The sequence below is a fragment of the Phyllostomus discolor genome, chromosome 4 (assembly GCF_004126475.2).
Source record: "Phyllostomus discolor isolate MPI-MPIP mPhyDis1 chromosome 4, mPhyDis1.pri.v3, whole genome shotgun sequence".
Lineage (NCBI taxonomy): Eukaryota > Metazoa > Chordata > Mammalia > Chiroptera > Phyllostomidae > Phyllostomus > Phyllostomus discolor.
Window position 1 is genome coordinate 56,887,005 of NC_040906.2, and position 25,082 is coordinate 56,912,086.

The 25,082-nt window shown below is 34.0% G+C and overlaps 1 protein-coding gene across 8 annotated transcripts in view; it reads left to right on the plus strand.

Moving 5' to 3' along the window:
* Positions 1-25,082, plus strand: part of SCN3A (sodium voltage-gated channel alpha subunit 3) — a 114,644-nt gene that overhangs the window by 69,477 nt on the left and 20,085 nt on the right. For all 8 annotated transcript variants that reach the window (XM_028509184.2, XM_028509195.2, XM_028509183.2 and 5 more), the window contains 6 exons: positions 2,778-2,951; positions 3,911-4,267; positions 6,494-6,961; positions 17,572-17,692; positions 18,832-18,986; positions 20,405-20,578. In XM_028509184.2, coding sequence (XP_028364985.1) covers positions 2,778-2,951; positions 3,911-4,267; positions 6,494-6,961; positions 17,572-17,692; positions 18,832-18,986; positions 20,405-20,578 — 1,449 coding nt within the window. The remainder of the gene's footprint in view (positions 1-2,777; positions 2,952-3,910; positions 4,268-6,493; positions 6,962-17,571; positions 17,693-18,831; positions 18,987-20,404; positions 20,579-25,082) is intronic.

Consider the following 25,082-nt stretch of genomic DNA (forward strand, 5'->3'; position numbering starts at 1 on the left):
GCAATTACATTCTTACTATCCTATGTCATCACATAGAATAGATTAGTAACTTTTCACTAAACTTACCTTCTCCCTCATTAAAGAAGCTGGTTTAGAAAGCCTATACATTCACTGTCCATAAGAAATCTATCAGCGTAAATGAACTAGTTTTATGCAATTTCAGGTTTGTATGTCTTAATTACTATTGCATTTTTATAGCTAGTATGATATCTACCATTCATTAGATGCTCAGAAATTTTTATGCGTAAGTGAATGAATAAATCACTACAGAAGCACATAATCCAAATTTTCAAAAGACAAAAACTTGTAGAGTATGCAAGATATAATTAGGTAAAGTCAAAACAATAAACATTCTATATTTTTTTCATTAGTTGTCTGGGTCTTTAAAAATTCTTTTTGATACAGAAAATTTAAAGGCAGATAAATGTATGCTTATAAACCACATACATTAGCATTGTTTATAAACCACATATGGGTGTTATGTATATAATCCTGTATACATCCAGAGGTTGCCAATTCTTTCTGTTGTTAGCATATTTTTAAGATTTCATTTATTTATTGTTAGAGAGAAGGGAAGGGAGGGAGAAGGAGAAGGCGAGAAACATGGACGTGCTAGAGAATCATGGATCGGTTGCCTCTCACAAAGCCCCCAACTGGGGACTTTGCTCAAAACTTAGGCATGTGCCCCTACCAAATATCAAGCCTTTTGTTTCTTGGTACCACACCCATCCCACTGAGCCACAGCAGTCAGGGCTGTTAGCATTTATTGATGGAGTTTTAAAATTATGTAAAAAACAGCATCATATTCAATATCTTTGGTTGACCTTAGCTTGGGTGAGGAAGACTTTTTAAAAATTTTTACTCATGACAATGCTAAACCTAGACTAAAATATACCAAAAACAATCCTATTGATTTTTAGGCATAAATGGAAAACATTTAAGGCTACAAACAGCTATGCTTTTAAATTTCAAATTGTAAATAAAATGTTACTATTAAAAAGAAGTGTCTTGTTGGGATTAAATTTTAAATGAAAGAATGTAAGTTTAAGGTACAGGTTTTCATAATGAAGGATATCTTTTAGTTATTCCAGAAGAGCTAAAAAAGAATACCTTATGATTTTCTGTAGGAAGAGATATTTGCAGATAATTAACCTGGATAGTTTCTCTTTCCTGGAAAATTTAATTCAGTATATTTCTATAATTAACTTGCCTGTTTCAAATAGTATCTGCTTCTGAAACTTTACATAAGAAATACTTGTATAAATCAGAATTTATTTTACATTCACTGGGGGAAAAATCTATAGTGAATCTTTCTATAAAATGAAAAATCATTTTTCAATGTGCAATCCACAATATATCTGAATTTTCATGTACCACACTTGCTTAAAATACATTTTATTTCCATTTGAGTGGATAAATGATGAACTGAAGATATTTTTTTCTGGATAGGCATTTCCTTAGGTCTTTCTGTGACTGGAAAAAATGAGAGTTAGCTGCACTTACATATTAGTAAGAATGGGTCAAGATTTGTAAATTAATACAATGTTATACAAAACCAAATAATTTTGATACTGTTATTTTGGCAGAGTTCTTCCAAGGTAAAAGCTAATTTAACTTGCTAAATGGGAAGTTTGACTTGACAGTCATAAAATGCAGCTTTTACTTATGGTTAAAAATGAGAGTTGCTTTAAAAGTTTTTTTTTTTGCAAAACTAATTTCATAACTTCATGTTTTTTAGGGTTTTTTTGACTGTGGTTTTGAGCTTAAGAAACAAACTTTCAGTTCATTTCAGTTTTCCAATTGTTTTAAATTTTAACTCTTTAAAAAATTATTGATTTTTAGAGAGAGAAGAAGAAAAAGAAATATTGATTTGTTGTTCAGCTTACTTGTGCATTCATTGGTTGCCTTGTGTATGCACCCTGACAGGAGATTGAACATGCAGCCTCAGCATACAGGGACAATGCTCTAACCAGCTGAGCTGCCTGGCCGGGGTCTCATCATTTTTTCATTCTATCGTCAGATAGACACTCATCCTACACTCAAATAATTTATTAATCTTAATTATAATGTATGCATACAGAGGATGTTCTTCTGCTGTTTTCTATTAAATCTGCAGTGCCTTGCTAAATTAACTCATTAACCTTAATTCTGAGGCATGCATCCATAGATCATTACTATAAGACATTTGTGGCAAATTCATTCTTCTTTCAGGAGTGTTTGTAGAGTAATAGAAATAAGATGATGCTTCTTAAAAAAACAAAAATCAAGAACAAAATATGGTTCTTGCTAAATTTAAAATACTTTTTGTGTAACTTCCAACAGCATATCGATTTGTCCCTAATGCAAAAATAGTAAAAAAGTTTATTGTGATTAAGTAGAAGCATAGTGTACTGAAAAGGGCAGCGATTCAGAAGCTATTATTCAGCAACAAATTTAAAATGTAAATGACGATATTTTTATTTTTTTTATTTATTGATTTAAGAGAAAAAAAAGGAAAGAGAGAGAGAGAGACAGAAACATTGATTTGTTGCTCCATTCACTGATGTATTCATTGGTTGATTCTTGTATGTGTCCTCACCAGGGTTCAAACCCACAGTGGTGGTGTATCAGGATGACACTCTAACCAATTGAGCACCGGGTTAGGACAATGAAACATTTTAAATTCAACATTTTCCTGGAAATCTATTAGATTCACTAAATAAAATAAATCTACTTAGAATACTTCCCTGAAATAAAACACTAAACTTGTATCAACTTGTCACATTCTTTTACTTTAGGTCTTCACTGGGATCTTCACAGCAGAAATGGTTCTCAAGATTATTGCCATGGATCCATATTATTATTTCCAAGAGGGCTGGAATATCTTTGATGGAATCATTGTCAGTCTCAGTTTGATGGAGCTTGGCCTGTCCAAAGTGGAGGGGTTGTCTGTACTGAGATCATTCAGACTGGTATCTGCATAGAATGTTTATATTTTTGTCTTTCATTAAGAGAAAAATTTATTTTAAAAGTGAAATGATATGTATTTACTTAGTTATTTACTTTTAAAGATATTTTAAATTATACCAATATATGTGGTATCCTAAGAAAACATATAAATGTCCTCTTTAAAGTTGTGTGACTATTTTCTAAGAATGATAAAAAAGGTTGAAACACTTCATAATTACTAGCTATATAGGGCACATTTAAAAACACTTATGTAATTCTAAAATTATGTTTTAAGTTTCTTGACTTTTTTTGCTTTAAAGTCTACACGCAACTGCAAATAAAAATTTTAGCCCCCAATTAATCTTAGCTTTATATCAACCTTACTTATACTAGTAGGAGCTGCTTCAAAGGTGCATGTAGGAAAATATTTGATACCATCAGCACATTAAACAATGGTAAAATGAACTTTTTTGAGTTCTGCAAAAAATTTATTGAAAAATATGCAAAATTTTATTGGAAATTAAGTAAAATGTGTATTTTTTCAAATTAAAAGTAGACCTATAACTTTTTTACCAAAGTATTTTATCTTTATTTTTTAAATGCATTAAAATATATAATTCATGTTTTAAAATTTATTTTTTACTCTCAAAATATAGTATGAGGATGATATTAGTTGGCGAAATTCACAATATTTCTAATCAAAATATTAATTTGTTTTCATAGATGTATCTGTTGATGAATCAGAAATGTTTTGTCACATCTAGAATATTTTATCTTCTTTATTTTTGCATTTAAATAATATGATTTGATTTATAATTGTAATAACATTAATACTTTTTTCTGGATTTAAATTTGTTAGTATGCTTTGAGATTTTATATCCCTCAGAGGTTGGTATACAATATAATGTACTAATAAAATGATGTCTAACTTCCAAATCGTATTAGTGATTAATACTAAGAGTAGCTTTCCACTTGATTACAGCTCCGAGTTTTCAAATTGGCAAAGTCTTGGCCGACACTGAACATGCTAATCAAGATCATCGGCAATTCTGTGGGGGCCCTGGGAAACCTCACCTTGGTGCTGGCCATCATCGTCTTCATCTTTGCCGTGGTCGGCATGCAGCTCTTTGGTAAAAGCTACAAAGAATGCGTCTGCAAGATTGACAGCGACTGTAAGCTCCCACGCTGGCACATGAATGACTTCTTCCACTCCTTCCTGATTGTGTTCCGTGTGCTGTGTGGAGAGTGGATAGAGACCATGTGGGACTGCATGGAAGTCGCTGGCCAAACCATGTGCCTTATTGTTTTCATGTTGGTCATGGTCATTGGAAACCTCGTGGTATGTATGTGTTACAAACGTTCATAATTAAGGACAAGATTGGGCAGTAGCTAGAGAAGTGGCCTGACACAGTACACATATCTCTGGTTTATCATCAAAGATCTAGACTCAAATCCCAGTGCTGGCACTCTAAACATGAGCCAGTTGCTTAATATCCCAAGTCTCCAAACTCTGAAATGGAATAACAAAACTGAAATATTGAGGTTGATGTGATGATTAAATGAGGTCTTTCTGAAAGTTTGGGGAAAATATTAGTTTTTCTTCTTTCAAAGAAATGTTTTTATAATCAAGACTAACTGTATAATGATATTATATAGCCTGAATTATTTTTATGCAAGTATTATTTTGATAAGAACAAAATATGGTTAATAAGATAATAATCTCCAATAAATCTATAAACATAACTATCTACCCTATATTGAGAATTTTCATTGTAAATTCAGAGTTCATATTGTTTGCTTACTCAATAAGTAAGGTGCATATTACCAAATTTTGAAGGCAAATTTCAATGAGATAGAGCATTATATTTTAACTATATATTATAATTATCCTAATAAGCTGGAAGAGGACTAAATATATTCTTCCCTGTATTTGCTTTCTTAAAGAAATAAAGTTATTACAGTTTAAGTTATTCATATATATAGACATTGACTGGGTTTGAAAGACATACTTTTAGGTCTGATTTAAAAATACTAATGCAAAAGCACAATTTGTATATTTATGTTTTAATATTTAAATTTCTCAATCATGTGTGGACAAAGCATTTCTTTATACCATCATAATGGACTTTTACTTTGAGAGAGATGTTTCAAATGAGGATGCTTAAAAGAATGTTGTGGCATATCTCTGGACAGGCAATTTTTTTTTCAGAATAGTAAATTAAGAAGCTCTAGATTCTGAACAAAATCTTATACAGAAATAAGGAAAGAAACTGGGGTTTTTGAATTGCATGTATCTTCCTAAAATGTAACATTTTCTTAAACTCAATAACTACATTTCAAGCTAAAAACATTCCCTTACATAAATTTCCTTTTGCATCAGCTATGATTAATTATTCCTTTATTACTTATAGTTTATCAGTTAATTAGATAATTTTCCCCATGTATCCCAGTGATACTCTGAGAGTTAAGATTTCCTCATATTTTCTGTCAAAAAGAGGAAAGAGAAAAGTAATTTGCATTGTACAGGTCTAGCCTAAGCCTTGGAATGATTTTTGGTTTTGCTCCATCTGTTGAACTATTTGGACACATCAATTTCGAAGCATACTGATGGGAAATGTTACATAATTTGCATTTAGAAATTTCTGCTGCTATAAAAGTTTGTGTCCATTGGATAAAAGAATTTATATTTCAAGTACATTGTTTTAGCATATCAAGAATATTGTTTAACTAGGCTATTGAATAAATAAATAATTTATTTAAAAACAAAGCCATCCCTGACTGGTGTGGCTCCACTGGTTGTGTGTCATCCCCCAAGGTGAAAGGTTGTCGGCTCAATTCTGGGTGAAGGCACATGTGTGAGCTGCAGGTTGGGTACACAGTTGAGGTGCGTTTGAGAGGCAGCTGATTGATCAGTGTTTCTCTGTTGCATACAGGTTTCTCTCCCTCCCTTCATGCTCTAAAACTTAAAAAACAATATCTTAAAAATTAAATAAACACAAAGCTAGACATTCCCTAGACAAACTGGTAAAATGACTAAAATGAAAAATTTTTTTCTTATTGGCTGTACCCATAAAAATGGGATTTTATCCTTCAGTAGCAACCCTGAGTAGACATAATTTAAAACTTAGAAGCTCTGGTTTCCCATTGTCATCAGTAGGAAAGACAAGCCTGTTTTTCCATTTTGCCCTTAAAGCAGGTAGAAGATATCAGGTCCTTTATTAGTGTGTAATTGAGACATGGTGTCTGAAATATAGTAAGCAATGAAGCATTTGATGAATTATTTTTAGCAAAGATCTGTGAGTTTCTAAGATACCCTGACTGGTGTGTCTCCGTTTGGCATTGTCCTGCAAACCCAAAGGTCACCAGTTCGCTTCCCAGTCTGGGCACATGCCTGGGTTTTGGGTTTGGTCTCAGGTTGAGGGTAGGTAATGAGAGACAGCCGATTAATGTTTCTCTCTCACATTGATGTTTCTCTCATTTTCTTTCTCTATGAGTTGCTTATTGAATCTATTATATTTATGCATACTTCAATATTAATGTAGCAAATATTCTTTTTTTCTTTTAGGTTCTGAACCTCTTTCTGGCCTTATTGTTGAGTTCATTTAGCTCTGACAATCTTGCTGCTACTGATGATGATAATGAAATGAACAATCTCCAGATTGCAATAGGAAGGATGCAAAAGGGAATTGATTATGTGAAAAATAAGATACGGGACTGTTTCCTTAAAACTTTTCTCAGAAAGCCAAAAGTTATAGAAATCCATGAAGGCAACAAAATAGACAGCTGCACATCCAATAACACTGGAATTGAAATAAGCAAAGAGCTTAATTATCTAAAAGATAGGAATGGAACCACCAGTGGTGTAGGTACTGGAAGCAGTGTTGAAAAATATGTAATCGATGAAAATGACATGTCCTTCATAAACAACCCCAGCCTCACTGTAACAGTGCCCATTGCTGTTGGAGAGTCTGACTTTGAAAACTTAAACACTGAGGAGTTCAGCAGTGAGTCAGAACTAGAAGAAAGCAAAGAGGTAAGAATGCTTTTAAACTTTATGTTGTATTTCTTTTAATAACCATGCAATATGATTATTTGGCATCTTTATCATGTTTATGTTATTTAAAAGTATATTGAAAGTCATATAGATGGTAATGTTAGAAAAGTATGAGATATTCTTTATTAGGAAATTCACTCAACAAAATTCTAACTTTCCATAAGAGATCTTCATTTTGAATAATTAGTATATTTATTTTCTTGATACTTTGAAAGTCTAATTAAAAAATATGACCTTCCAAAACAAGATGTTATTTAATGTTTTATTCTATACTATATTATGCTTTTTAGAAAAGTAAATGAACTGTATTTTTATTGATCATTGTAGAGGTATCACCTCCTTACTTTCTATAATATGTAAGGTTTTGCCATAATTTATTTTAATGTGAAAGTTTTATGTAGCTTTACCCACCTCTGAAAGTCTTATTGGCTATGATAGTGTATTATTCATTTATAAAGCATTACACATATTAGAAAACTACCAATAACACTGATTATATTACGCCCAGTCAGTGATGAGCAAATAAATCTATAAGGTCTTCCAGATGAATTTGAAAATACTAAGAAGTACTTAGAAAAGCTCTACTTGAGGATTATAATTAAATTGTAGAATGAAAAGCTGTTCTTATTGTCATTTTACTAGTTTTTTTTTAAAAAGAAAGAAATTGTTGTACAGTATAAGAATTCATAGGATCTCCTAATAGTAGCTTAATGGTATTAATTCTGCAATACTGTGTTGTAGAGAACAGGATTAAAATTTTGCAATTACTTATTTGTGAATTTCTAACATACTAGTAGGAATTAAGTCTAGCATGGAATTATAAAGGAAATTTTAGTTTGAGGGTACAATATTCACACCCTAAGAATGAAACTAACGATGACTCATTTTTTGAGCATATTTTAGAACCTTCCTCTTTTAGTAACAGTATCAATGGAATTTGTATGAGTAATAAGTAGTTGACAATATCACAACTCATAACCTCCAGATTCTTTTTCAGGCACTTCAGAGCTGCCGAGATATATTATAATAGTAAATTTGAAAATATTTTGGGAAAGGTAAAAATACATACAAAATGATATATAAGGTTCTTACTCTAACCTATATGTTGTTCATTCTAGTAAAATAAGAATTCACTTCTAATTTTAGTTTCCATCACTTGATGTAGATTTATCTAGAGGAGACACCAATTAATTAATAAACATTTATTGAACACTTTGGTGAACTTCGCATTCTGCTGAATAGTAAGAGTACGGAAGAGTTAGAGGAGAGTTAGGAAGAGTAAGGAAGAGTTAGAGGGTTTTCGCCCTAGCGAAACCCTTCAAGGAAATCTCAACACTTTTGGGGAAGCTAACACTGACTCACAAAATTACAAAAGACATTTAAAAGTTTAACCCTACAGAACTGAATATAAAGTTATAGGTATTGAGAACAGCAAGAACATAGCAAGTTGCTAAATGGAAGTGATAAAATTAAAATAGGCCTCAAATTCTGAGCCAAACATACAAACAGAAAGCAGAAAGCAAAAATCTACTAAACAAAAACAGTTGAGAGTGAGCTTAGTATTAAGGGGAGACAGTGAAACAATCGGCATGAATAAAGTACTTGTTGAAGAAATAGTTGTAAAATAGGTTTAGATGCATGAATCGTTGCAGGTTCAGATTGCACAGTCTTTGAAGTAGGTCAGAGAGTTTGGAATTGGCTGCATAGTCAATAAGGAGCTGTGTGTTATGAAGCAGGGGAGAACCAATAGAATAAATGATGTTTTAGGAACATTTATTTGATATCAGCTAATAAAACAGTTTAGAGTAAGGGATAAGTGGGTGTGTGGTGGGGGATGTAATAACAATCATTTGATAGAATGACGTCAGGAACTTCTGGACTAGGGTAGTGATAATGGGAACTGAGACTAAGTGTCCATTTGACAAACTCAGTAAACAATCTGAGGAATTGGAAAAATGGTAATGTCACTGTCTGAAAATGTTTTCAGAAAAGATTACGAAGTTTTTGCTGGAAGAGAAGGAATTTCTTTGGGACACAATGAAGTGGAAGTGACGGTGTCTGGACCCAGAGGCTGGGTGAGAGGTCAGGGCTTGGAAATCGCTTCAGTAATGCAGATTTCATAATTATTAGCTCTGTCAGAACTAGGGGAGATTATCAAAGAAGTGATGATAATGAAAAATTAAGGGAAGACTAAGGACAAGACTCCCTTGGGGTTGAGAAGAGGTAGAAAAGCCAAAGAGGTAGAGAAACTGTTACTACATTGATATCATGAGTTTTATCACACTGGTTATATGGAAACAGAATGTTTCAAATAGTTGGTTTCCAGAATACTTTAGAAACTCAGTAGTGTCTACAGATATTTCAAATGATTGTTTAGAAGCATACTACCTCACTGTCATGTCTTTTTAATGGCTAAAAAATAATAAATTTGGAATAATGAGATACAATGTCTTTACTATCAAGTCCTGTAAAATATTTTATTATCTGAACAAAATTCCATTATTGGGTGACTTTTTAAATAAGCATTCTATCTTTATCAAGCTAATTTTGGATACATGGAATCTAATTACAAAAATGTAATGAAACTTTTAAAAATGTGCAGGTAATATTAGTAAATAAATCAAAGTAAATATGAAATTAAATACTGTTATAAAACTAGGATAAAATTCCAGTTATTTGCACAGTAAATTTCAAATTATTTTGTGCACTAAAATTAAACTCAACAATAAATTTTATGTCAATGGTTTTTTAAATTAATATAAAGAAAAAAAACCGCCCTGGCTGATGTAGCTCAGTGGATTGAGCGCAGGCTGCGAACCAGGCATTGCAGGTTCGATTCCCAGTCAGAGCACATGCCTAGGTTGCAGGCCATGGCTCCCAGCAACCGCACATTGATGTCTCTCTCTCTCTTTCCCTTCCCTCTCTAAAAATAAATAAATAAAAATATATTAAAAAAAGAAAAGAAAACCTAGAAAAGTAACAGGGCAATTCTCATGTATGCTCACACAAGGATTAAAAAGACATTGTTCTTTTTTAAAAGCAAAAACTAGCATGTTCTAACGTTGTAGAGAAGATTTAGATAAATTTCAACAAAGTTCAGTTTTGATCTGAACTTTGAGCTACTTTTAAAAGCAGCTGAACTTTTCAGATGAAGATTCATGTTATCTGTGCCATTCATTTTTAGTAGTTACTGCATGTATGCACACACACAATTAAAAATAATGTATCCATAAAGTGACATTTTGGTTCATGCTTAGTTTTTTGACCACAAGTAAGAACAGAACATTGAGCTGTGCTTTGGAAAATACAGAATATGCCCTTTGCTGCAAAAGTGAAAAAAACCTACAAGCTAAACCCAGCAGAGTGATACATTTATAAAAGAAAGAGAAAGAGATAAAGAGAGATAGGTGTACGGGAAGAGAAGGAAGGAAGGAAGGAAGGAAGGAAGGAAGGAAGGAAGGAAGGAAGGAGTTAGGGAGGGAGAGAGGAAGAAAGGAAGAAAGGGAGGAAGGAAGGAGTTAGGGAGGGAGAGAGGAAGAAAGGAAGGAAAACTTTTCAATACATTTGTGCTTTAAGAAGAGGCAGTAAATTAATCATAAATTTAGATGGTATCTGAAACCTATCTGGTCCATTCCTTCCATTCATTTTCATAAAAAAAAATCCTGTTGCAACACAGTTGTGGAGAAATGATCCCTATAAGTTTTTAGAGATAAAAATATGAATTGCTCATATTATACATTTAATATATTATATATATATTTATTGTATCATATATATAAACCACTAACATAAACAGACTGGTATGGAAACAAATATAAAGCTTTACATTAAAAAATATAGGAAAATTGAATGTACAGATTTCAAAACATCAATATTGATCTTTTTGTTTTGGAATAACTTGGAATTATACAAATATTGTGACAAGATTTAATGTAGAATTTTGTTTGTTTTTACAGTTTTGAAGTTCCCATAATCATGATTTCTTGAAATTTTTATATAACTTTGGATTTTAACAATTTAGTTCTTAAAAGATTTCATTGTCTTCCTAGGTAAAGGGTACATAATAAGTGCTCTTAAGAATTGTATTTTAAGTTGAATTCCAAATCACAATCTAGCATTATCATACTGTGACCTTCACTGCTTACCATTCTTACTTCTCACAGGGGTAAAACCAAGCTGGAGCCATCAAGAGTGCAGCTCTGGTGTTTTTTTAACCAGCCAGAGATTCGTGCCACCACTTTTACCCAGGTTACCCAAGCAAGTTGTACATGGACAATCACTTTCTAAATGAATTTTGACTGCATGCTACTCAGCTATGTTCCTTCCCGTGCCATGGCAAGGAACTGCTGGACATGCCCAGCTGCTCTCTGCTGAATCGTGTGCCACACTGCAGCATGGTCAGGCGAGACGGGCAGGCCCAGCGTCCTGTCTGATTCTGCTCATGAGTTTTCCAGTTTAGTCTTTTAATACTTTTAAAAGCAATAATTGCATGCTCATGGGATTTATATCTATTTTAAAACATGATAGGAATGTTTAAAGCTCAATATAGTCGAAAACTTATAGTTGAAATGAGAGCATGCATTTTTTATTTCTCTGCTTTTATTTCATTAAAATAACACCACAACTTTTTCTGTTATTGATTCAGCCCTTATAAGTAAATTGTATTACCTAAATGAGCCTTAGTTGGTTTTTTAAATAGTGCCTCCATTTTCAGATTGTTATATTCAGATCTGTGAATATAATTTTCAACCCATCCAGCTCATGTGCTCCAGATGGAAATGTTTGCTTTCATGTTTTTGGGGAAAGGATCTGTTCAAAGAAGAATAGGGTGATCGTAAATGTTTGGCTATGAAGGGCCATAGTCTGTATGCATTTGGGCACTACATATCTTGGATTTTCATGCAGTTTAGGAAAGTTGTTAAATCATGTGTCTTCAAAACCCTAAGTGAACATTATAATTAAAAGAAGGAAAGCCTCCTGTTTGGGGGGAAAGTTCCTTGTGTCTTGATCTTTAAGTAATTGGTCCAGTGTACCCATTTTTAAAAATTCCCCTGATGTACATTGACTTCTGCCCACAACTGAGCAGGTGAAAATAAGAGACTTGGATAATTTCCCACTTTTGATTACTAATTATAGTTTTATGAGGAGTAAAGGGCATCTCCCAAAGTTATCATAGGTTTGTGGATTAACTAAATCTCTAGTTTATCCTCTTGACTCAACTTTCTCCTGTTATATCATTGTTTACTGGAATCTTAGCAGAGTAACAGTTCTGGGAGGGAAATTATAAAACAAAAGTGAAAACTATGTGAATATTGGCAATTTTCAAGGCTTTGATGAAAAAAAAATGTCCAAACAGATTTGGGGTTGTTGCTAGGTTTACTTTGTACACACTCTCTTATTCTTTAGGAATAACTGAGATTAGCTGTAGAATACAACAAATTCAGAGGTAAGATTATTAATGAAATATAGAACAACTATACTTTATGGTGATTTATGTAATTTTTATTTAAAAATTACTTTTTAGTCATGTTTGTGGGAATCTGAATGTGAGGCATCTCTTAAAGAGGAACGGGTGGGTTCGTAAATAGCCACTTTGAACCCATCTCAACCACAGAGGACTGTTTCGGTGCTTCAGTGTACGACTGCTGAAATGAAACTCAGTGAAGGCTGGCTAAGATGGTAATTTTTTGTATGCCTTCTCAAGATAAACCAGCTGTTCCTTCTGTCCTCTTGATGCCCCTTTACCTTACTCTTCAACTGCCACACAATTATTTTCAGTTTCATGTACTATGATCTTATTATTACTTAAACAATGATTAAAATAAAATTTTTTTAAAAAGACTAACTAAAATTGAAAGGAGCAACAAGTGTGTTGTGCATTTAAAATATGTCCAGGCCAAACCAAATACAGTTGGTTTTTATTTTTGGTTATTCAATAAGTGGTCCAGAAAAGGAAACTGTTGACTTTAATCGTGTACTTCCTGCCTCAGACAAGCAACCGAATGGTCTCCCTGTGTGGCTACCTGTTCTTCATGTGAAATATCATAAGTCAAGATATGGATATGCCTATCCAAAAGATCAGACTAAGGCCCTGATAGTGTGTATGATCAAAAGATTCTCCTCTTCTACTTGGAAGGCAAAACCCAGGAGTTTTGAGATCAATGAGTAGATTTTAAAGGCAATCTGTAATGGCTGAATCTTTTATTTTGCCTCTTAATACAGCAGTTTGTGAGAGTCAAACATTTGATAGCTGATTGAAAACAAATGAAATGTGAGCGCATTTCAGTGGAAGTAGGCCAGTTGCTAACATTCTCTTCTATCTCTGAAAGTTAAATTTCATTATTTAATTGGATAAAAATTAAGCACAATTTCGTCATAAGGGGAGATTTCTGTGTGAGTTCATGCTATTAGGGGGGAAACTTGGGTGCTGACTGTCATTTCTTATGAGTGGTATTTGCTGTTAACCTTGAAAACTTCACATTCAGGGACCATGTCTTTGAGAGCGTGGTTCTTGGATCAGCGTGCAGCTTCCACAGCATTGCGCTGGGCTTCTGCTACAGCCAGGCATGTGTTCTGCGGCTGAATTCGGCCTGGAGAATGTTGCATCTTAAAACCTGCTTTCCAGTGTGCATTTGTGGAGCATAAGCCATCATCCCTCTGTAGATTCAGTAGTTTCTACAAGGGATGGAAGAGTCTAACCTTAAGCGCTATAAAATATTGCAGGGGTAGGAAAAAAATAGTACAAGAAAACAAGTCTGAGCTTGTACTATGTGGTTCCATATGAAAGCTTTGTATTGTTATGCCTATATAGCTAAATATACTTTTTCTAACTACTTCAGAGCAAGTAGTAATTTTAGTTATTTAGTATAGTCATCAAGTTCCTTAACGTGAAAAAAAACTCATTTCAGGTTTTCTTTGCCTTTTTTTATATCATTGTAGTATCACAGCTATGGCAATATAAAGAAAGTAAGTTATTTTTTTGTATTTATCACCAGTCACTTGCTTTTAAACCAGTTACATGCTTTTAAATAAGTCATTTTGGTATGACTATGATAAAATGTATCACAAACTATACTCTACCAGAGTATGAATGTCAAAGTGTTGAACTTAGAAAATGTTTAGATTATGTAGATAGTATTTTATCAATGTATAGAATTTTAAATGCTTAAGTAGTTTTCTAGGGTATAAATTAATGATTTAAAAACACAGTAGCAAAATTTTTTATGGATCCAGTGATTAGAGCAATAAGGAAGTATATCATAATTGGTAAATTGTTATAATTTAATGACAGTCTAAGCATTAACTTATAAATGCAGGTAAATTTTAAAACTTTTTGTGATTTAAAAATACAGTAGCAAAATTCTTTATGCATCCAGTGATTAGAGCAATAAGGAAGTATATCATAATTGGTAAATTGTTATAATTTAATGACAGTCTAAGCATTAACCTATAAATGTAGGTAAATTTAAAAACTTAAAAATTGCATGTAGTTGATGCAATATTTTTATGTTTCCTCTGACAAAATTGTGGCCTATGAAGATTATAATGTAAGTAAGCCTGATTCTTTAATTTGAGAAGCAGTGACTTTATATCAACCTCCATAGGGAAAGGAACTTCCTATGAAACACTTTTTAGTGAAATGAACATTAGCCTACCAACTATCTATTACAAGTCTCTGTCTGAACATTCCTTAAGGAGCTTTTAGACTAAGTTTAAAGTGCTTATCCTTTTGATCAGAAAATGGATAACAGTGGAGTAATTCTCCAATGTAAAATAGGTTCTAATTGTTTGAGAAATCATGCAGAAGTTTTTCCTTGCTTGTTTTCAAAAAACATGTTATGCATCATAATGCCAGGCAGATAGAGGTGAACTAACACACCACTGACCCTCTTTACAATATTTGAGTGCATATTCTACACAGCTACTTAGAAAATTAAAATTATTTATATCCAAATATAACCACATTCACCAATGTTTATAATCTAAAGAAAGTATTGGTATAAAAATATATACAGTACTCAGCAAACAGTAAATTCAGTTGCCATCCAAATTAGTAGCTACAATTACTTGTGCTGTGAAAGGTTTGCTTTAAATAAGTACTTGTATTTAAATATATGACACCTGTGTAATATATGGCATACAACTGTAATGCAAAACAATAAACATTTTACAATTATATTAACAGTGGTAAAATGAAAAGTGAAGGGTGAGTATATTTTCTAAAGTTTATAAATGGGAAATTATATGTGTATTTGTTTGTGTATATACATCTATACTTATTCATTTTTCCCTCAGATTTCTTTATCAAATGTCCACCAATATTTTAGAGAAACATTTTGGAAATATGTGTTTTTATCACTAAAACGTTATTAATTAAATAATTCCTATTTATGAAGGATACATTTTCTAACACGATTAAATAAACTGTCAAGACCATAATTGAGTTATATGTCAAAATGGAGAGATGATACTATCTAAATGCTATAATTCTCTCCCCAAGAGCAACACAAAAATGCACTCATTCTTCTATTCACCATTCATGAACTCAAGAACACTAGTATCTGTTCTATGCTCAGACCATTTGGTATGTGTCTGTGTGTGTATACATTTTTGGTATGTATGTTTATGTATTTGTACAAAAGTATATAATTTTATGTATGATAATTTTAATATACTTATCAGAATATTTGGTCAAAACAAATAGGTATAATGGACTAACCATTCTATAAAATTTAGTGTGGAGAAATCATGCAGGAAATAAAGGCTTCATGGGAGGTGAAGCAAGACTGGGCTCAAAAGAAGTGATTGAGCTTGGACTGGTCAAGAGGAAGAAGAAACATAAAACTTTTTATAAGTAATCTCAAAAAACATTGTTTTCTTCCTGCTTTTATATATGCAGTTACACTGTTACCATATTATGCAATTATGATATTACTGTGGCCACTCATTAGATGTCATAGTGTCCAACCAGTACAACAAGTGAAATTGGAAGAAAAGAGATAGTTGCTGAGTCTGCTGCAATTCTGTCTAGCAGTAGCTTTCCTGGGGTTTTCTTGAAAGAATAAAGATATCCTGACTATTAAAAGAAAAAAAGAAAGAAAAGTCCTGGGGAAAAAAAATATGTCACCGTCTCCCTCCTCTCCAAAAGGTAGAAGAATTGAATGGTGAAATTCTTGTACTGCAGTGATCCTATGAACCATCAGCCCAAAATGATGGTCTGGCTTCTCTCTGTAGCATACTCCAGGCTAGGAGGTATTTTATTATAGAATTATATTTTGACTTACAGTAATTTCCATAATCTCTTTAGCGGCACCTGGTTAACCTCACCCTCAAAGTAACACCACAGAAAGTATCATTTAGATACTACTCCTCAATTAGTTCACATTGTAAAATACATTTGCATTATAATTTCAATAAATCAAGAATTTTGAGCAAAATTTCCTCCAATGTGACCTGTGGGAGTCATTCAGGCACTTCTTAGGGAGTCATTCAGGCATTTTTTTAATAAAACATTAACTCTTTCAGAAGGCTAGGGCAGAGTGACCCTGCCACTTAGCTGCTAAAGTTAATGGAGGCTTTGAATCCATTACCATGTCCATGCACTGTTCTCTCATCCTGAAAGCTTTACATTGCCTAGGCTGTGCTGTATGTCGTGTCTTTGCATCAGTTTTCACAAAGCATCACACATCCATAATGTCTCCCCAAGTGATCTCAGAGTGCTTATTAGATATTTATTCTTGTAACAAAGTGGCTCTTCTTGGCCATGTGGCATGTCACAATGATTTATTTAATGGAAAAATCCACAGCCTGATCACATGTTGAATTAAGAATGTGCTCCTAATAAGTCTACACAGATTTTGGACAGTGCCATTTATGAAGAAATTTCCATTTAAAAATCTTTGGCAAGTATTGAATTCATTTAAACAGTTGGGAGGGAGGGAGAGAGGGAGGGGGATCAGAGAGAGAAAGAGCAATCCATCATTTTTCTGCTAGTAAAGCAAGAAGAAAATTATGTAAGCCAAAGGAAAAGTATAGCTCAAAATTGAAGTATAATGACTGTGACTAATATTAATGAGCCATTCTCCCTTTCTAAAATTACAGAAACATGGACGGTAGTTACAGCGACTGGTAATGTTCCTTGCCCTGTGAAAATTTCCATTGGAAGAGGTGGAAATTACAATTTGATTTGATGTATTTTAATTAATATAATCAATAGTGGATGCCAGCATAAGAAACTTTCATCAAACTATTTTTGAATTGGCCTGAGTATTAATGTAGTAGATGATTTTCATATGGCATTCATATATAAATACAGATCATAGAACAAGCTACTCAGTAATAGCCACCATTTCCAGATCACCCACATTGAATAATGTATTATTTTTTCATTGTCCGAATCAGATCAGTAGTTACATTGTTTTGAACAATAGGACATTAATTATGTTAAATTATTAATGCATAATTATCAGTAATGTTAATAGAGTCAAATGCTATCACTATCATTTTATCACACTATGACAGAGAATTTCCAAATTAACTGAATAAAAAGGAAGAAAAATTACATCTCTACTATGGGGTTTTGTTTCCAGAAATTAAATGCAACCAGCTCATCTGAAGGAAGCACAGTTGATGTTGCTCCCCCTCGAGAAGGCGAACAAGCTGAAACTGAACCAGAGGAAGACCTTAAACCAGAAGCTTGTTTTACTGAAGGTAAACAATCTCTAACCCAATTAAATGTAATCTCCCTTCTTTCCTTACAGAGACTGAATATGCCTCATTTGAAAGAAACATTTCAAAGAAATGGTGACAGTGTATTTATCTTTGTTTTCCTCTTCTCTTCCAAAACTTAATTCATCTATATTTTCAGATTATGCTATAGCAGTGACTGTGCCTCAGTAATTAAGATGACTTAACACACTTTTTTTTTTTTATCTTCAGGAGTGTGAAGTTAACCCTATGAGATAAATGGCATTCGGGAATGTCATCTAATTGATTCAGCAATCTCTCAAACTTCACTGTCAATGTAGCAATTTGATATATAGATGCTGCAATAATTACACCCCACCCCTTACAGTTTTGCATGTTGTTAATTTGTGCTGTGACCAGAGCTGCTTGGGAATGGAGACGTGTTGTAGAGCTTTGGCAGAGAGAACAGTTGTTTTCACGGCAACCGCTATGGTGTCTTGCATACAAATCAATAAAGATTTGCTGATTCAGTGTGGCTGAATTTAATCTGATGAGTAGAAGCTCAGAGTGTTAGAGCAGGAGAGTAGATGGAAGTTAGAAATAACATGAAAGCAAAGAGGGGGAGGGCAAAGGAATAGAGACACTGACTGACAAGATGAGTCATAGGTGTGGCTAAGAAAAGCACCAAGACTGAACATAAATTAGCTTGGGGAAACTGACAGTGGCCGATACCTGGGAAGATATGGGGATTTTCTGTGCATGAAAAGAAGGAAGTGAAAATCCAGGATCACATAAAAAAATGAATAACAATCTGAGCATGTGGCTTTTCCCTAACCCTGAGAACATGTTCTTGGACACTATTTTCTTCAATGGCCTTGTGACAAAAAAAGGTCCTAACTAGAGGTAAAGAATGAAACCATTTATTCTTAAGCAGCTCTTGGTAAAGTAATTCCTTGAATTCCAGGTAGCTGGTACAATACCTAAATCCGAAAATGATTCACTATATAGGACAGACGCTGCAGATAACTAGGGAATTGAGTAACCAGTTACACTTTAAAATGATAATCTGAGATTGGGATGGGGAGGGAGCACCAAAGTTTATTTTTTCCTAATAAAAAGTAAAATATATTTTTGAATTTATTACATTTACTTTTATCTTTTAGGATGTATTAAAAAGTTTCCATTCTGTCAAGTAAGTATAGAAGAAGGCAAAGGAAAGATCTGGTGGAATCTTCGGAAAACTTGCTACAGCATTGTTGAACACAACTGGTTTGAGACTTTCATTGTCTTCATGATCCTTGTTAGTAGTGGTGCTTTGGTAAGTGAAATGAATATTGGCAAAAATCAGGTTCCAGTAAAATAGGTTATTCCCCAGAAATGTCAAAAGTATACAGTGAGTGTAGGAGGCAAAAGAGATATATCTATGTTTTGCAGAGACTAGCACCCAGGGTTTATCTACACAAAATTCAGTGCAGAATACAAGGTCTGTTCCAGAAAGTACCTAGCCATGTATTATGAAAAACAGAGACATGTATTGAAGAAGATACAAGAAACACTGTACATAGGACAATGATGCCTCAGTCCCCTTCAAACTAGGCACCTTGCGACCTCAGGCAGTTCTCCCAATCGCCATCAGCTGCCCCATTATGTTTTCCTGAATCTCATTGAAGGTCTAAAATTTCTTCCCTTTCAAAGATGATTTTAGTTTTTGGAAAAGCCAGAAGTTGCAAGGCGCCAAATCTGGGCTGTGGTGGGGCTGCGTCACCTGAGTAATTTGATGTTTCACCCAGAACTCCGCAGGAGACATGATGTGAGAGCAGAGCTCTATTGTCATGAAGCTGCCAATCACCAGTTGCCCATAGCTGTGGCTTTTTGAATCATCCGAATAATTTCTGTGGAGGAATATTCAAGCTTAACACAAAATTTGATGTAAATTTGTTTTTCTACTTGCGCAATCATTTTGAATGTGACGGCCACATACTTGCTCAATCAAGGGCATCTACTGTCCCACTGACTAGTACAGTGAAGTTGTCATTGTTCAATCATGCACATTCCAGTCCACTCTCCTTGGCTGCCAGGTTACATCAATGTTGCACAAACTATTCTTGTTATGTTAACAGTGGTTGGACTTTTTCTGGACAGACCTCATAATCAGATCATAAGGAGCCAGATGGAATTTCTCATTGGTGTTTACATAACAGATGTTCTCGCTGAGACAACCATTAACGGAGACATTCTGTGACTAGGTTACCTTCCATACCAAATACTCTCCTGTTCTCCCTAATAATCACATTTACACATGTGGACTAAAGGTGTCTCTTGTTTTCTTTATGTCTAATCAATTTATTCTCTCAAAATAAACCAGATCATTCAGGGAAATATTCAAGGTAATGTTCAAATAGGCCAAGTCTCTCCCTCATTGACAAAACTTCTAGTTATTTTTCTGAGCTTATATTACTTCTTTAAAAGCAAGTCTGTGTAGCAGTAATTTGAAAAAGAGATTTGGTGTGAGAGGCAAGGAAGAGAGCACATACTAAATCAGTAAGATATATACTCGCCAATATTTTTTGTTAGTTTTAATTTCTTAATTTTTTTTCCTGATGCTTGGTGCTTCTCTGATGTTAGCTAATACTTATCAAATTAGTGTTGTGTGACCAGTATTGCACTAAGCAATTTTATCAAGTATTTGGCGAATACAAGCCATTCAAGTAAAATAAAAGCATTCTTCATTCACAGGCTTTTGAAGATATATACATTGAACAGCGAAAGACGATCAAAACCATGCTAGAATATGCTGACAAGGTCTTCACTTATATATTCATTCTGGAAATGCTTCTCAAATGGGTAGCTTATGGATTTCAAACCTATTTCACTAATGCCTGGTGCTGGTTAGATTTCTTGATCGTTGATGTAAGTATACTGAGTGATCTTTATAAAATTATTTTTAAAGAGATAAATTTGATATTTAAAATGTTTCTATAATTGAATTCTTGACTTTTGAGATCTCCACTAATGCTAACGCAATTATGCAGACACCTTTTAAAAAAACATAATTAATATAAAAATGAGAAAAGTCCCAGGGACACAGCAGAGGTCCTACAAATGTGGACAGTGATAAGAGAAAACACAGAGAGAGATGTCCATGCCACAAGCAAACAGCTCTGCCTTTTTGGAAGTCAAGACCTTCAAATTCAGGAATAGCTAAAAAGTTCTGTTAATTGACAGATCTAAGGATTTATCTTACTAACAATTAAATTTTAAAAAGATCTCAAAAAAGTAAAATCAAGACAGATTTGGGTTTAGGAACTGTGAAAGCGGCTCTTTAATCACTTACTAGAGAACATGCTAAATAATGATAAAATAACCTACATTTTATTCATTCAGTTACATACTCACAGAGACAATGAAATGCATTTCTAGTCTTCAGTCAGTGGGTAGACAGCCCAGTAGAGGATCAGATATTTACCATGCAGAGTTAGGTGCAGGAGTCCTCCTCCAAAACTGATTACCTGAGGTGAGTAGTCATAGGAACATTGGCAGCAATGTAATCTGTCTAACTTGCAGCCTTTTTTTTTTTAAATTCTAAGTGATGTAGAGCCACTAGGGCAAAGTGATAGTCACCTGCTTCTTTGTGGCCTGTGATATTCCATTCTACTAGACTTCATAGCCTTTCAGCAAAACATGGTGCTTGAAGCACCTCTAGCTGTTTCCTAGCAATCACAAGCACTTTATGTTTAGCTCTAACACTTGCCACTACGAATCAATGATTATTGTATGTATGCATTCATTCTTTTTATAATTCCTGACACATGTGGGTTTACCTAAATTCTACTCTTCTTTCTCCCACACATACATATTCATAATTCTACAACCAAAATATAGAATTCTATAACCAAAATGTTTAATCTCTTGACTTGATAATTTGCTGCCAAGTCACTTTTAATAGACTAGAAATAACTTCAAATTCCCATGGTTGTTCTTTAATGAATACTAGAGATGAATCTCAATATTATATTATCTTGGAAAGCTATATATAAGAGGAAGTTTAATATTCTCATATTCTGCACCTGGAATGGACTTTAAAGAACATCCAGCCTTCATTCTAGACAGTTTTCTAGTGTTTATTCTAAACTGAAGCCTCAGTTTAAAGAATTGTCCTAATAATGCTGAGATTAATGTCTAATTTCCTAATTCTCAATTCAGAGCTCCTTTACCCCACAGATTTCTTATCTGACTGGTATAAATGTAGTATCTTTTTCAAACTAGCTTTAGGACTTAGGATTTATAATCTTTAGCTTCTCCCTGAAATGATGAGACACTAAATATATTTAAGAGTCTTCTCTGTTTTGAAAATATTTTGTCATGTATTTAGGTAATTTGTAAATGGGATTGAGCACCAGAAAACTCTGAATACTGAATATTTACATTTATTGAAAAATTTACATTCACTGAAATACAACATTGCACTTTTAATATTTCCATATATTTCCCCATATAGAAGATATGAATATGATGCAAAATCTCTCACAAGCAGGGGAATTATATCATGTTTGTGTCTTTAGGCCCCTGATATAGACATTTAGGTGTCTATTAAATAGTGTCAAAAATGAATAAATTGATGACAAAGAATGGTGTCCAAAAAGTCACTTCTCTTTTAGTGAGAATGAATTAGTAAATTAAAGATTAGAACTTGGTACTTAAAAAGCCCTCTATCTTTAAGTAGACCCATTACCTTAAATGGGTCTAAAGCTATGAGCAAAATGCATGAATTACTGTAATCTCAGACAACAAGACTACTAGGCTACTGTAAATGTAGAGCTAAAACAGTTTTTGAAAGGACAAGTAAAATATGTAATACTTAAAAAGGCTTCACAATCCCTCAGTTATTTTGCAATAACAAAACTAAACAGCCACACAAAGCTAAAAAAAAAAGAAAAAGAAAGAAAAACCTGAGGTATAAGTGGAATACCTCAGACCAGAAGAAATACAGTTTCAAACCTTGAGGAATTCATTCATATAAAACAAATGTACTCTCTTTAATTCCCTACCTAAAAGAAAAAGTAGAGTATAATGGGCTATCAGTCCAACCTCTTAACATTCATTCATTTATTCAATAAATATTTTGGACACCTTAAATGTCACATATTATTTTAGGAAAAGGAGATACAAATAAGACAGATTAAGTTCTTTTAGAGCTTATACTCTATGGCAGCAATTCTCAACCTTTCTTTTTTAATTCATGGCACACATAAACTACTGAAATTGTGCAAAACACCAAAGATATATATATATATATATATATATATATATATATATATATATGTATAATGTTGATTCATTCACACTGGGCAGCTATTGTTGTGTTACTGTTGTCATTTTTTTCATTTGACAATCTAAGGGAAAAGAGGTCAGAGCCCCTGACTCAATAGTCAGGTATCACACGTTTTAAAAATTCTTGTGACACAGTGGTTGAAAATCCCTGCTCTGTGGGAGTGTAGGATAGATAATAGAGATATAAAGAAATAGAATCTAAAAATAAGATAAAAGATGGTGGTTTCTGCTACTAAATAAAGCAGGATAGTAGGACAGAGCATGACTGCAAAGTGGGAGCAGGAGGAGAATATTAGCTAGACTGTCTAGGGAAAGTGTCTTTGCAGAGGTAAATGATGAGGTAGGGTCTCTCAGGCCAGTTGGGCTACTGTAACAGAATCCTGAAGACTATATTTCTCACAGTGTTGGAAGCTGGGAAGTCCCAGATCAAGGTGCTGGCAGATCCAGTCTCTGGGGACATCCTGCTTCTTGGATCATAGAAAGCACCTTCTTGCTGTGACCTCACATGGGTAAAGAAACAAAGGAGCTCCCAGGGGTCTCTTCTCTAAGGGCACTAAATCCACTCATGAGGGCTCTGCCCTTATGACCTAATCACCTCCCAAAGTCCCCATTTCCAAATACTATTAAATGGGGGATTAAGTTTCAACATACTGATTTTAAGGGGGACATAAACATTCAGTCTATAACAATGGGCTAGGCATTCAAAGACCTAAGAGAATAGAAAAGAACAATCTGAAGGCCCTGGAATGAGTTTGAGCCAAGGACCCTCAAGAAACAGAAGGAAAACTATTGTGCTTATGTGTGAGGCAACATGGGAAAGTGATAAAAATGGAATTCAGAAAGGTACGTAGAGGCTATGACTTACTATATGTTGTGTATATTGTTATTTATTATATATTAGAGTTACAATGAGAAACTCAGAGAAGGGGCTTTGCAAGGATCTGATCTATAGTCTCAAAGTCATTGCATCTGGCTAGGGGGAAAGAATGGCAAAGAGGCAAAGCAGGGAGGCCAGTTAGGGAGTTGTGTTTGAAGGAGAAAACCATATCAAACTGAGGTGATGAGACTTAATAATGGACTTGGATGTGTGGTTCAAAGAAAAGAGAGGCTTCCACAACATGTTGTTTCAACCTAGGCTTAATCAAATGAGTAGAGAATGAAGCCATTGGCTGGAACAGGGACGATCAGAAGAATAGGTTTCACAGGGCAAGCAGATGGTAGGTGGAGGAGGAGTGTACTAAGTTTGAGATACCAATTAGACACTCGAAAATACATGTGGAATTTTATATATGTCTCAGACTCTGGAGAGAAGCCAGACCTGATTATGATGTTTAGAAGTTGACGCCCTGGCTGCTGTAGCTCAGTGGATTGAGCGCGGACTGCGATCCAAAGCATCGCAGGTTTGATTCCCAGTCAGGGAACATGCCTGGGTTGCAGGCCATGACCCCCAGCAACTGCACATTGATGTTTCTCTCTCTCTCTCTTTCTCCCTCCCTTCCCTCTCTAAAAATAAAAATAAATAAATGAAAATCTTTTAAAAATCATTAAAAAAAAGAAATTGCCAAGATACAGGTGTCATTTGAAGCCCCAAGCCTGGATCGTCTAGATCACAGGTGGCAAGCACAAAGCCTGGGCCGAATCCGGCCCTCCACCTTGTTTTATCTGGCTCAGCACTTTGTTTCTACCCGGCAGCAGTGCCAAACTCTCACTTAACTGTTAAGAAGTAGTTACATTTATACAGTCCTAAAATTACATTTGGCCTTTTGAAGGCAACCTCAAGGCTTATGTGGCCCCTAGTGAAAATGAGTTTGACACTCCTGACTAGACAGAGAATGCAAGCTCACAAGTGGGCCCAGACCAAATTCAGGGAACATTCCAACAGTTCCGGGTTGCGTAAAAGAGAAGGAGCCAGTAGATTAGATTAAGCAGAAGTTAAATGAAAGACAACCTCTATACATGATGTTGCAGAAAGAGAAGATAGCTGAGTTTTTCCAAAGAAGGAGTGATCAACTTTGTCAAAGGCTATAAGGAGGTCAAGTGACATGAGTGCTGAGAAATGACATATTTAGCAAAATAGAGGTCA